Consider the following 15,009-nt stretch of genomic DNA (forward strand, 5'->3'; position numbering starts at 1 on the left):
TAGGTTCTAGGAGACTAGGGAGTCCCTTGAAACCCCAAATATACACTGTCTTCATTTTTAATAGACTCTAAGGAGAACTATGAAGTTTAGGTCTGAATGCCCTCTCTGTTGCCATCAATACTTGTTATTTTGTAATCTCTCTGGGTTTCACCCAACACTTCTCAGTAAATTTCCCTTACTCAGGTCTGAAGAATTTCCCTCTAGCCAGTTAACATCCTCCTACCCCATCAATATTTCTAACCCAGATGAGGTTTCTGATTGTTTATTTTTTCCAAACACACTTCTTATTCTCATACTCTATATTTCCTTCTTTCAATCAGTGATTTTTGGCAGCTACTTTATCATGAAATGTACATTTGTAAAGTTCACTCATTCACATGGGTTCATCCAGGGAAACAAGAGTTATCATCTAAAACACAAAAGATATATAAGGCCGAGAAAGATGCCCAGCTTCCCTTCCAGGAGGGGAAATCCAGCTCCAGTGAATAGCCTGTCCATGGTGTTCTCTGTTCGAGCTGGTGTCATCCTGACCCTCCAGTTACCTCTTCACCATAGCCACATCGAGGTCATGGGGAACCTGTTTTTCCATCTAAGCCCACATCACAGAGTTCCATCCTTTTCTTGCCTTTGCTTCTCTTCTAGAAGTATTGTCTTTCTCCCACCCTATCCTGTCACGGTCTGGCTATGGGAATCAGGAAACCACACTCATTCAGTTCAGTCGCTCAGTCGTGTCTGACTCTTTGTGACCCCACAGACTGCAGCACACCAGGCTTCCCTGTCCGCCACCAACTCCTGGAGCTTGTTCAGACTCATGTCCATCGAGTCAGTGATGCCACCCAACCATCTTATCTTCTGTCGTCCCCTTCTCCTCCTGCCTTCAATCTTTCCCAGCATCAGAGTCTTTTCCAATGAGTCAGTTTACATCAGGTGGCCAAAGTATTGGAGTTTCAGCTCCAGCATCAGTTCTTCCAATGAATATTCAGGACTGATTTCCTTTAGGACTGACTGGTTGGATTTCCTTGCAGTCCAAGGGACTCTCAAGAGTCTTCTCCAGCACCACAGTTCAAAAGCATCAATTCTTTGGCAGTCAGCTTTCTTTATAGTCCAGCTCTCACATCACATACATTAACTTTGACTTATACGGACCTTAGTTGGCAAAGTAATGTCTCTGTTTTTTAATATGCTGTCTAGGTTGATCATAGCTTTTCTTTCAAGGAGCAAGCATCTTTTAATTTTACGGCTGCAGTCACTATCTGCAGTGATTTTGGAGCCCAAGAAAATAAAGTATCTCACTGTTTCCATTGTTTCCCCATCTATTTGCCATGAAGTGATGGGACCGGATGCAATGATCTTAGTTTTTTGAATGTTGAGTTTTAAGCCAAATTCTTCACTCTCCTCTTTCACTTTCATCAAGAAGCTCTTTAGTTCTTTGCTTTCTTCACACTCATTAGGAGATATTATAAATGTGGGTCATCTCTTTTTCATTGGGCCCCAAGCCTGCTCACCAGTCCCTTCATTGCCTCAGTCAACCTGTTAATTCCCTGGTGGTGTTCCCTAGAGCAGCATTTCCTCAAAAATTTTACATTAATCAAAATAATTATAGCAACTACCATTTTTTTTTGTGCCAGGAATTTGTGCTAACTGTTCTTTCTTCATAATTGCATTTAATAATTACCTTTAGGTAAGGAACCTAAGAATCAGAGAATTTCAATTACTTTCCCCAAATAACATATCTAGGTTCAAATACATCTAGATTCAAGACCTGTGCCCCTAACTTTATACTTCTTAAGTAGCCCCTCTCCTGCCTCCTCTTGCTTCCTACATTACTGAAGGTATGAAGGCCATCAGGCATGACTATCTACCATTTTATCTTCTCTGCTCCAAAGTGTCCACTACATATTAAGCAAAATGTCTGTCTGCAATGAAGAAGACCCAGGTTCAATCCCTGGGTTGGGAAGATGCCCTGGAGAAGGAAATGGCAGCCCACTCCAGTACTCTTGCCTGGAAAATCCCATGGATGGAGGAGCCTGGTAGGCTACAGTCCACGGGGTCGCAAAGAGTCAGACACGACTGAGCGACTTCACTTCACTTCACTTCATGTGCCCTCACAACAATTTCATGAGGTAAGCATCATTATATCTTATCTTGTAGCTAAGTAAGATAAGGACCTCAGTAACTGTCAGGAATTGAACAAAGGCCCATCTGACTCAAACCATGTGTTTCTTCCATCTTTCCAAGCAAATTTTCTTCTATCCTTACTCCCAACAAGACCTCAAAATATCAATATCCTTGTACTTATCCTTTCCTTTTTTCCTTCCACTTCAGATGAAGGCATGACCCTTCTCTGACTGAAAACATATACCTTTCTCTGCACACCATTTTCTTTCCAATTTTTGTTCCACACAAGCCTTAGTGTCCTGTGTATACTTCACTGTGCTTGGTGCTTGGGATTTGAAGACAAGATTCCTGGATTCAAGTGACTCAGTGTCCAGAAACAGACAGGTGGGTTCATGACTACCACCCAGTGTGGCAAGTACTATGAGAGAGAAACAAAGATCTCCATGAGTAGGGGCATCTATTCTAGAGTAGGTATGATCAGGGAAATCTCTATCTTCTTTTCCTCCATACCACACTTCCCCCATCAATACTTTCTATTTTAAAGCAAAATCAAATAAATTAGTTTTGTTTGGCCCTTTAGCTAGCTATTTGTTCTATTTTATAATCTTTCTTTCACTATGAAGCTTCTCCACTTTTTCACCACCTTTTCTATCCTCAATCCTCTACACACTGGCCTTCATTTGAATCATCCTAACTTGAACTACATTCTCAAAGGCCATCAATAACCTCCTAATGGACAAATCTAGGGGTCATTTTCAGTCTTCAACTCACTTGAAGACTCTGGATCATGAGACGTCAGTGACAGTTACCTTCTTGAGATTCTTTCTCCTCCTGAGTTTCATGATTTTGTCCACTATTGGTGCCTCTCTTGCCACTGTATCACTTGATCTATTCAGTTTCTTTTGATAGTGCCTCTTCTATAACTGTAAGCACTTATCACAAGGTTCAGCCTTGGACTTCAGCCTATTCTTCCTGAGTGACCCTCTCCTTCAATCACCTCCTCTCCATAGATGATTCCTAAACCACTTGGATTTCAGTTTGATGGCAAGTGGCAGAGACTCAAAAAAAAGAATTCCTTAAAGAAGAAAGAAATTTATTTCTTGTTAGTGTAAAATGAATGGAGTTGGCATTTCAGTTGGTAGAATAGTTCACAAGGTCATCAGGGATCCACATTTTTTGAGTCTTCCTGTTCCATGATTCTCAGTACTTGGCTTCCTCTTCTTGATCCAAAATGTCCAAGATCCACTGTCATGGCATTCCAGCCTATAAGAAGCAAGGAAGAGATGAAGAAAGCAACCGCCCTCTTCTTAACGACATAAAAGCCACTACAATACTTGCATTTTTGTCCCATGGACCTGAACTTAGTCACATGACCAAACTGAGATTGCAGAAGGCTGGGTGATGTAATCTTTATTCTGGGTGACCATACACCTTGCTAAAAATTAGGGATTCTGTTACTAAGAATGAAGAAGAAAATAAATATTGGAAAACAACCAGCAGATTCTGCCACAGCCCCTAAACAATACTTTGAATCCATTAACTTTTCTTATCTTCCTTCCTTCTAACGTCTTATTTAGTGGTGAACCATCATCTCACATTCAGTGTTTCTGAAACTAAACTTGTCTTCTCCTTTTGATTTCTTTCAAGCATAAACTTAATCAAATTCCAGTAGCTATTAGTTTTCCACTCTCTTGAAGTAGACACCAAATATACTGTTGAATTTTATGACTTGCCTCTTTATTCCTTGCCTTTCTTTGTGCTATCTCTCAAATTCATCCCTTCCTTTCCATTCCCATTATCACCCCTCAATTCATGCCCAGATAGCTACAGTAGCCTCTGAAATGGTCTTTCAAGCCCAGCTTTTCTTTCCTCTTATTCCTCCTACACATTATTACCATATGACTCTAACCCTAAAGCATTATTAGCCTTTGTTCTAAAAAACTTTAATAGCTTCCCCCTGCCTGTGGTGTAGACTTCAAACTCAGGTCTGTCCTAAATCTAAACCTAATTTATATTTCTAGCCTGATTGCTCTCTACTTTGTTAAGCAAATCTATACTTATTCAACCTACACCACACATTCTTCTCTTTCTAAACCTTTATTCAGAACCTGAAGACCTGAGACACTAATTCTTTCCCTTTCTATCTAACATTCTTTTCATTCTTCAAGGTCCTCTTCAAATTCTGTTTCATCCAAGATGTTTTCTCTAACCACTGCAGATTAAAGTGATCTATCCTTCTTCAAATTCCTATCGTAATTACTGTCTGTACCATTCATTTGAATTTATGATTTACTAGTTCACATTGCAAAGGTGAGTGATGAGTGTGTGTGTGTGTGCCTTATTTCCCTAACCATATATGAAATTAAAAAAAAAGACAGATAACTTTTCTTGGTCATAGACTTGCATAGTGCTTTTCATAGTAAGTCCTTAAGACATTTTTGTGCCACAAATTCTTTCTGAAATTGAGTTTTCTTAAGGTTGCCTCCAACATTAATATAGTGTTCAAGTCCCCTCAACACCTAGAAAAATAAATATTAGCATTGGTTGATATGGAGATTCTTAAAACACCAAAGTCTTTAAGAGAAGAATAAAGGCCACCAAGTGCAGTGGTACTGAAAACTGTCCCTCCGTGCTTTACCTGAATTATCCCTTTATAATTGTTCTCCATACATTCTTCAGTATGGTCTTGGTGTTACCAAGGTCATCATAGAGATGGACTAAGGAAGTCCTAAAGGGCATGTCCTAATTGTTAAGATGAGGATGAGAATGAGAATCATTATCATTAATAACCTCAGAAATAACTGAGATTATTTATTTATTTTGCCTTGATGGTCAACAGAGAGTTTCCACTCATACATGGTTTTTCTGATCACTAATTAGATAGGCAAATTTTATAGTTACTATTGCCATTCTGTAGATGAAGGAACTGAGACTCAGAAAAGCCTTGTGACTTTATTAAGGTTGACCAGATTGTAATAGAAGTAGCAGCTATGGCTACTCATAGCGCCTATGATTTCATCCTCCCTATCTTTTCTTTGCATGCTATGATTTTGTGGCTGCCTCATACCTCCATTGGGTGTTCAAAGGTACATATTATGCTTGTGCAAGCCCTACACTTTTTCTCAGCAAGCCCAGGAGTCTCACCAATAGCACAACAGCACAAAATAGTAAAAGGACTTCCTCTAGCTTAGCTATCTGCCACCCTCATTGTCTCACCCTTTGATACCAAAGTGCCACTTCCTGAATGACTCGCTAGAGGAGACAAGATATACTTCAAAAAGCAACACCACCCACCGACCATTCTGTGACTGCACAACTGCCCTCCTACTAAGATCTCAGCCTTAGCAAACTGCCCACCATTTCCTGGGGTTTGATGAGAAAACCCACCAGAATTATGAGTCTATGGAACCCCCACCTTTTCCATCTTCTCACGCTGAACCTGAATCCAAAGAGTGAAATGGAAGTTAGGCACCAGGACTTGATATCAAAAAAAAAAAAAAAGATAAAATCCTTGTGAGATCTGGCACCAGTGCCAGCTGTACACTTTGCAGAACCCAGTAGAATATGAAAATATAGGGTCCTTTTACAATTAATATTAAGAAGTTCATGACAACACAATAGCATTAAATCAAGTTCAGGTCCTTCTGAGCTCAAGGCTCTTTACCCTGCACAGGTCACATGTCCAGTCAGGGACATTCAAAGACTCAGGCTGGGACACTCCAAGTGCCGCTCTACCAGGTCTCATCAACCCAGTGGCAGAGTTTATCTGGGGAGAATTAATCTTCAAGGAATGGATTTTGGTAAACTCTGACTCCTGCCACCAAAAACAAGCTTAGTCTCTCTTTCTGTTCCCCCAGTAGTTTGGTTCCTATTGCTTTTACTGTTGAGTACTCATCATATTATATTACTGTTCACATGTATGCACATGCATCTTATTCTCTGGGCTCTGAGTTCCTCAGAGCTGCCACCATGTCCTATTCATCCCTGAGCAGCACTTGTTTAGTCATGTCCCACTCTTTTGTGATCCAGTGGACTGTAGCCCTCCAGGCTCCTCTGTCCATGAGATTTCCCAGGCAAGAATGCTGGAGTGGCTTGCCATTTCTTTCTCCAGGGCATCTTCCCAATCCAGGCAGATTCTTTACCACTGAGCCACCTAGGAAGTCCTAGCACTTAATAAATGTTTGTAGTTAAGGGTCCTTAGTCTCCTTCTTCCCCCCAGGACCTTGTTACATCTCCATCTGTACTTAGCCTACCCCAACTAAGTCACCAGTCCTTGCCTGGGATATTTCTTCTAAGGGAAAATCTTGGATGTTCTGAAAGGAAAGAGGTTTATGTAAGCAGTCCCAGGCTTGTCCAGAAAGTACTGGGCTAGAGTGCAAGGGTGGTCATAGTGAGACAGCACCATCAGTTTAAGAAATCCCTTTGCTTTTCTGACACATCACAATGACTTGTATTCTCAGTGACTTTTATTCTTATCCTCTTTATGCCAAGCCCTGAATAAACTTCAGAGTCATGCTGAACTGTTTTGTTCTAAAAGTGAAAAGTTTTGTTCTGCTCCTTGGAGCTTATTTGCAGTCAGTACTCATCAGAATGGCCCTGTTAGTGTTTACGGCTGAAGCTCTTCTTGATTGGTCATTGCTTGTGCCTATTGGTTATTAAATGTTTTGAATAACATACATGCTGGCTCAAAACACCCTCTCACACCATATAGCTCAGTGAAAATAACAGAGCAATGAAAGAATAGAAGAAAAGGGAGAAAATAACACCTTATAATTATATTGCCATTCATTTTACAAACTGTACTAAATCAGTTTATCTTCATAAGGTAATGGAGGAGAAGAGAACAAAATAAACTTTTCATTTTTTTTCATATGGTAGATTTTCATCCTTCAGCTTTATACTGAATACTACAATCCCAAAATTATTCCTGGATTCCCAGAATGAATCAAGTCCCTTTCCTCTTCTCTCTCAAAGTGCCATAACACTTATCCTATTTATAGTTACCTTATCAAACTTGTTCTCCTCATTTAAGTTCCAAGGAACAGGAACTATGTCTATTTTTACTCACCATTGTACCCCAGTCTCCTTACAACATGCTTTAAAGAGTAGAGGCTCAACAAGCATTTGTATTATAATCAAATTAATTAATACTCGCTATAAGATCTAGAACAAAGTTGTCCTTGAATAAATACGTTCATTCATTCGTAAAAGTATGAATGAATAAATGAGCTTTGCTTACTTCAGAAGGTGCTCCAAAAGAGCCTAGGCAACACAAACTGAATTTAATTTATTAAATCATCCCACAAATATTGACTAGGCACCCTCTAGGTATCAGGTACTCATCTACAGACTGGGGTTATAACAGTAAGCAAAAAGAGCCCTCAAAATCACTAACTTGCCGAATATTTACTGCAGAACCTCTAAAACACTCTTTGCCTATATCTTCTAGGAATAAAGGCATAAATGTAACTCTTTTTTTTTGCAAAGACCATGACAGCCATCACAGGCTCTTGTCCCCAGCTCGTCTATCACTTGGCAATATGACCTTGGGAAAGAAAATAATATCTCAGACTTCAGAGGCTTAAATATGGAGATTTATGGCCTTAATCTCTCAAATTCCATCTAACTCTTAGAGTGTAGGTGTCTAGATAAATATGTTTTAATGAAATGGATTGTTTAAAAATTCACTGGGAAACTTAGTTTTTGAATGAGAATCTTTTAGAAAATTTAGCCATCATAGCATGTTAAATATGTTTAAAGTAAAACCCAAAAAAAGAGAAAAAAGATATCATCAAGAACCTGGACCAGCTGCTCCTCAGGGAGATTCAAGCCTGGAATGACAGAGAATTCTAAAAGGAGCAACAGTCAAATGGTTATGGTTTTGTCAAATGTTTATGGTTTTCTATTTATGTTCTCAGGTCTGGAAGCAGCTGGAAGTGACACAGACATCTTCATAGTGAATGGGATTCTGGGGGAGTCAGCTACTTTTCCCTTAAATATCCAACCATCACAGAAAGTTACCAGCATTTCTTGGCATTCCAAAACATCTGTTGCTCTTGTAACACCAGCAAACTTCGGAGCAGAACCCATAGTTATCATAACCCACCAAAATTACCATGAACGAATAAGTGTCTCAGGTCAGAACTATAACCTCGAGCTCAGAAATCTGAGGATTGAAGACTCAGGGATCTACAAAGCTGACATAAATGTAGAGACCTCTAAAACGACCACCACCAGGTGCTACAACCTTCAAGTCTATCGTAAGTTGTGGAAAGACAGAGGGCTTGTTTTTTATTTTTACTTTGCAATTTGGTATGTAAAAACACCTTTATTTCTGACAGTTGGGTTCCTTAATCTTTTCATACTTATAAGTACTTACATAAATATATTGATGCTTACAGAGAGGGTATGGCTTTGCTTGCATTTAGCAATGTACTCTTCCTGTGGACCTTGTTTTTCTTTTCTATAAAATGCAAATAATCATACTATTTACTTCCCATAGTTATTGTGAGAATCAAGTAAGATAGAGTGTGCAAAGTACTTTTAAAAAATCCTTTTTATTTTGAAATAATTATAGAGGCATGCTGCTAAGTCGCTTCAGTCGTGTCCGACTCTGTGCGACCCCATAGACGGCAGCCCACCAGGCTCCGCCGTCCCTGGGATTCTCCAGGCAAGAATACTGGAGTGGGTTGCCATTTCCTTCTCCAGTGCATGAAAGGGAAAAGTGGAAGTGAAGTCGCTCAGTCGTGTCCGACTCTTAGCGACCCCATGGACTGTAGCCTATCAGGCTCCTCCGTCCATGGGATTTTCCAGGCAAGGGTACTGGAGTGGGGTGCCATTGCCTTCTCCATATAGAGGCATAGGAAGGTGTAAAGAAATGTATAGGGAGGGCCTGTGTGCATTTCACCCATCTTTTCCCAATGGTAACAGCTTACATAACTAGAGTACAATATCAAAGCCAGGAAATTGGCATTGGTGCAACCTATAGAGCTTATTTAGATTTCAGCAGTTATATGGGAACTCATTATGTGTATGTGTGAAGTTCTGTACAACTTATTCACATTAATAGCTTCATGTAACCACTACCATAATCAACAAACTTATCTGGACCAATGTCACAAGATTCCTTCATCCTTCACAGTCACTCATTACCACCCTCTTTCTCCTCCCAAACTCCTGGAAGATATTAATCCATTCTTCATATCTAGAATTATGCTACTTCATGAATGTTACATAGACTCATGCAGTATGCATGCTTTTGAGATTGGCTTTTTTCATTCATCATAATTTCTTTGAGTCATCCTAATTACTGCAACTATCAATAGGTTATATATTTGTATTGCTGGATAGTATTTCATGGTATAGATGTGCTACTTGTTTAACCATTCACCTACTGAGGGATATTTTAGTTGTTTCTAGTTTGGTGCTAAATCACTTCAGTCGAGAGCGACTGTTTGCAACCCCATGGACTGTAGCCCACCAGGCTTCTCTGTCTGTGGGATTCTTCAGGCAAGAATACAGGAGTGGTTTGCTATTTTCTTCTCCAGGCAGCTTCCCAACCCAGGGATCAAACCTTCATCTCTTACGTCTCCTGCATTGGCGTCACCTGAGAAGCTATTCTAGTTTTGGGGCAATTACAAATAACGGTGTACTATGTGTGTGCTATGAATATTTGTGTACAAGTTTCTACATTAAATGACTTTCTGTTTCTTTAAGATAAATGCCCAAGAATGAAATCGTATGGTAAATCCCTTTTTCTTTTTTTAACTTTTTATTGTGATTAAATATACATAACATTTAACATGTTAATTATTTTTAAGTGTAACACTCAGTGGCATTAAATACATTCACATTGTTGTGCAATCATCAATACTCTTCTGAACTTTGTTTTCCGCTTTTAAATAGATGCTATTTTTTTAGAGCAGTTCAAGGTTCATGAAAAATTGAGTAAAAGTACAGGAGTTCCCATATGCATCCTGCCGCCAACAACATCGGAGAAGGCAATGGCACACCTCTCCAGTACTCTTGCTTGGAAAATCCCATGGACAGAGGAGCCTGATAGGCTACAGTGCATGGGGTCGCTAAGAGTCAGACACGACTGAGCGACTTCACTTCCACTTTTCCCTTTCATGCACTGGAGAAGGAAATGGCAACCCACTCTAGTATTCTTGCCTGGAGAATCCCAGGGACGGCAGAGCCTGGTGGGCTGCCGTTTGTGGGGTCGCACAGAGTCGGACATGACTGAAGCGACCTAGCAGCAGCAGCAGCAGCCAACAACATACCTAGACTCCTACATTATCTATATCTCCCACCAGAGTGATACATTCATTACAATTAATAATGTATATTGATACATCATTATCAACCAAAGTCCATAGTTTACATTAGGGTTTGCTCTTGGTGTTGTACATTCTATGGGTAATGGTAAAAGTATAATGATATTTATCCACCGTTCTAGTATCATTCAGAATAGTTTCACTGCCTTGAAAACCGTCCATGTTCTGCTTATTCACCCCTCCACACTACCCCTGGGAACCACTGATCTTTTTACTGTCTCCGTTGTTGTTGTTTGGTCGCTAAGTCGTATCTGACTCTTTGCTTCCCCCATGGACTGCAGCATGCCAGGCTCCTCTGTCCTTCACTGTCTCCCAGAGTTTGTTCAGATTCATGTCCATTGAGTTGGTGATGCTATCTAACCAGCTCATCCTCTGTCACCCTCTTCCCCTTTTGCTTCAAGCTTTCCCTGCATCAGGTTTTTTCAAAGAGGAAACTATCTCCATGGTTTTGTCTTTTTCAGAATATCTAGTTGGAATCACATAGTACGTAACCCTTTCAGATTGGGTTCTTCCACATAATAAAATACATTTAAGTTCTCTTCATACCTTTTCATGGCTTGATAACTCTCTCCAAAACTTTTGAGTCATTTTTAGTGTTAAAAGTATTGCCAAATTATTTTGCATTCCCATCAAAAATGTATGAATGATTTGGTGTCTCTAGCATTTAATGTTGTCAGTATATTTTATTTTGGCCATTCTGATGTGTGTGTAGTAATATTTCATTTTGGTTTTTAATCTTAATTTCACCAGTAGCTAATGCAAAATGCTTTTAAGAGGTAAAATATTAGTACGGTTATTATCACTAAAATTGAATTCACCGGCAGGTGTGTGGTGTGTTATGCAGTGCTATTCAAGATATGGTCTGTATGTGGCAGCATCTTATTGGAAATGCAAATTTTCAGGCCCCAATCCTTACCTTTGGTGGTGAAGCCCAGGAATCTGTATTTTAACATTCTCTCTGGACTATTCCTATGTGTACTACAGTTTGAGAAGTGCTCATCTAGAACTGCCTTGTCCAGTATGGTAGTCAGTAGCTACATGTAGCTCTTTCTTAAGTATTTGAAAAATGATGAGTACAAATCGAGATGTGCTATAAATGTAAAATACACACTAGATTTTGAAAGGTTGCTGCTATGAGCCGTGAACGACACTGGGATTCTTGGCCTCTGGAAGAGAAAAATTTGATTCAGAGCCAGTGATGAGGCTTGATTGCTCAGAGCTTTTTGTGTAATACAGTTTTATTAAGTATAAAAGATATAGAGAAAGCTTCTGACATAGATATCAGAAGAGAAAGAAAGAGTGCCCCCTTGTTGGTTTTTAGCAAGGAGTTTTATACCTATTAGCAAGCTGCTAATTAAAGAAAGAAAATGCCTCAAAACTGAGAAAGTTGCACCAGGCTCTTCACCCACAACATGCATTTTAAGATAGCATTGGCACAAGGTGAGTCATCCTGGGCCATAAAACAATTGACATGAATCTTAAGGAAAGGCAGATTTCCAAGCAAATACATAGTTTCATTAACATAGCTTAAGAGAACATCTCCATAAGAAAAACGCATTGACTAGCTCAAGGTTTAAGAAAAATTCAGGCAACCAGGTGTCGTCTTGGCAACACAGAATTTTAAAAGAAACCTCCTTTTAATTTTGTATAGAGGAGGAAAAAAAAATCTGACACTTGTAGTTTGTTTCTTCCTGCCGCTTAAAAGAGTGAAAAGAAAAATGTCTGACATTTGCAGTCTATTTCCTCTGGGAACCCCTAACCTTCCTGCCTGTTACCTCTCAATTTCAAAGTCTTGTCATTTTATGGGTTTCATAAAATATCTCATTAATTATTTTTATATTGATTCCATGTTGGATATATTGAGTTAAATAAAATATATTATTACATCACCTGTTTATTTTCACCATTAGAAAACCTTAAATGACATAAGTGAGTAACATTTTTTCAGCACTAATTTCTAGCATAGAGAATATTTGAACCATGTCTTAAGGATTTTACCATCTCCATCTGCCCCACAGTAGAAAAACACAGAAATGTGGCTAATACAATTCACATATATAGTTAGTCCACTAAAATTCAAGCTCCATAAAGGCAGAGACTTGTATATGATGTGTATCATTATATCCCCAGCTCCCACCTTGCCAGGCACACAGTGGGTGCTGCAGAAATATCTGTTGACTGAAAGACTGAGTTAAGCATAGTAGTCCTGGGTCCTAATACAATGTCTGGTGATTGTAAGTGCTCAATTAATATAGCATAATTGAAAGAACCATACTCAAGTTGGACACTTCAGAAAATATCTGACTCATTCAAGCCCTTTGCTTGTGAAAATAAAGAGGGCATTCAATTTTATGATATTTGTTTTCACCCCTTTATATGTTTAGTTTTACCCACTCAGTCTTTAGATGTAGGAATCCCGAGGTGTCCCTCACAACTTGAAAGGAGGCCTGACTTCCCTGAGACAACATGAGAGGTTCGCAGAGGTCCCCGTCGCAACTCGAGAGGATCCCAAAGCTTCCCACCGCAACTCAAGAAACACCATGAGATTCCCCCCTCAATGCAAGATGAGGCCTGATTCCCCTGCAGTGACTCGAGAGCAATCCCACACTCCCCCTCGCTACTCGAAAGAAGACTTGAATTCCCTGAAGTAACACGAAAAGTTCCCTGAGGTCCCCGTTGCAACCTGAGAGGAACCCCAAGCCTCCCGCCACAACACGAGAAAAACCACGAAACTCCCCCCTCAACGCGAGATGAAGCCTTTTTCCCCTTCAGTGCCTCCAGTGTAATCCCGAGTTCCCTCTCGAAACTCGAAAGGAGGCTTGACTGCCTTTATGCAACTCAAGAGGTTCCCCGAGATACTTGTTGCCGTTCGATAGGAACTCTGAGTTTCCGGCCACAACTTGAGAAGAGCCCCGTGTTCCCCACCTCATCTCGAGATGAGGGCCGATTCCCCTGCTTCAACTCCAGAGGTATCCCGACTTTCCCCTCGCACCGCAAGAGGAGGCTTGTCTCACCTATTGAAACTCGAGTGGAACCCTGCAGTTCCTGTTGCAAGTTGAAAGGACACCGAGTTCCCCCTCAAATCGAGATAAGGCATGATTCCCCTGCACCGACTCGAATGGAACCCCGAGTATCCCCTCACATCACGAAGGGAGGTCTGACTCCCCTGTTGCAGCTCTACAAAAAGCCCAAGTTCCCCACCTGAACTCGGCAGGAGGCCTGACACTCCTTTTACAACTCGACAGGAAAGCGGAGATCTATGCCTCAAAATGAGACAAGGTGTGAAATCTTAGAGAATTCCCATACAACAAAATCTGTGCTTTTTGGGTAGTGAGTTGAGAAGACAAAGAAAAAAAAAACTGACATTTACTGAACACTACTTGTCTGACAATCTACTAATTTTTAAAAATACATAAAGATTATACGTATTTAGGCAACATATGCACAAAAGATAATACAGTGAAATTCAACTCTCCTTTCTCAGGGGTGGTCACTGTTATCAGTTGATTTTGCCTCTTCAGTAGAAAATTAAAGTACATATAAGCATAAATTGAGTGATGATAGATAGACAAATTGATGGATAGTAGAGTGGTCTGTCTGTGTAATAACTCATTTAACCCTCTCAATCACCCTAGCTAGAGAAATTTGTTGTCCCCACGTTATAATTGAGGGAGTTGAAGCTCAGTACCACTGGATATCTTCACCACAATTTCATAGTTAGAGAACAGTGGAGCCTGGATTCTGAAGCTGATCTCCAATGGCCTCCACACTCTTTGACTTGGAAAGATGAAGGCCTGTCAGCCACAACTCTGATCTTCACTGCCCATCAGATTTGTGTAGGATATGTCGGGGGAGTGCGTAATTTCCTCGATTCTGTCTCACTGCAGCAAAGATTTGAAATGGCAGACCAGTGTTACAGCTCGGTTACAGCTCAGTTTTATTTGGCAGTCAAAGGATAGTACACCCTCAAGGTGTGAAGGTGGGCTGACCCAAAAGGAGAGAGACTCAATCTTGGCTCCTCTTTTTAAATGTTTTGTCTCCTCCCCCTGAGCCTGCTCTGTGTAAATTGGGCTAGCCAGGAAAGCTGTTTATTTCACCTGAGGTTCTCACTCCAGTCCTCATATTTTCTTTTGTTTCATTTTTGCGGGCTTTACCCTTTCTTTGTCTTTTAGCCATCACCATTTTGGACTCCTTTTTCCTATTTTAACTACCTAACATTCCACCCTCAAGAGGTGGGAGGCCCAATTCTTTGGGAATAGGGGTGTTGAGGTCTCTCTGGCTACTTCCTGCTGAGCTGGGACAGCAAGGGGCATTGAGCCTTCCCCTCTTGCTTATAGCAATCCTCAGAGTCCTTATAGCAGTGTCCATCTAAGAGTGAGTGATATTTCCCATGGTTGGTTGTAGTTTTATATATCCTTGTTGAACTGGCACTGCATGTTGTAGCTTGTTGACCTGGGCAGAGATGAAATGGGTTAGAAAATTGATAATACATGGAGCAATCATAAGCATCGTCAAATGATGAAAACAGGGATTAGTAGGGGCATTAGCCAATTCC

The 15,009-nt window shown here is 40.3% G+C and overlaps 1 protein-coding gene and 1 long non-coding RNA gene across 7 annotated transcripts in view; one reads left to right on the forward strand and one right to left on the reverse strand.

Annotated features, from left to right (window-relative positions):
* CD84 (CD84 molecule) overlaps positions 1 to 15,009 on the forward strand; it is a 41,547-nt gene that overhangs the window by 8,478 nt on the left and 18,060 nt on the right. For 5 of the 6 annotated variants that reach the window (XM_081487949.1, XM_081487951.1, XM_081487952.1 and 2 more), the window contains exon 2: positions 8,037 to 8,378. The exons of the other annotated variant lie outside the window; for it this stretch is intronic. In XM_081487949.1, the coding sequence (XP_081344075.1) occupies positions 8,037 to 8,378 (342 nt within the window). The remainder of the gene's footprint in view (positions 1 to 8,036; positions 8,379 to 15,009) is intronic. 6 annotated transcript variants of the gene reach the window in all.
* Positions 3,191 to 15,009, reverse strand: part of LOC145505542 (uncharacterized) — a 62,437-nt gene continuing 50,618 nt past the window's right edge. Inside the window, exon 3 of the long non-coding RNA XR_014053098.1 lies at positions 3,191 to 3,381. This is a non-coding gene — a long non-coding RNA (uncharacterized LOC145505542). The remainder of the gene's footprint in view (positions 3,382 to 15,009) is intronic.

This window comes from Giraffa tippelskirchi, chromosome 5, assembly GCF_054371585.1.
Source record: "Giraffa tippelskirchi isolate mGirTip1 chromosome 5, T2T-mGirTip1v1.2.pri, whole genome shotgun sequence".
In the NCBI taxonomy this organism is placed as follows: Eukaryota; Metazoa; Chordata; class Mammalia; order Artiodactyla; family Giraffidae; genus Giraffa; species Giraffa tippelskirchi.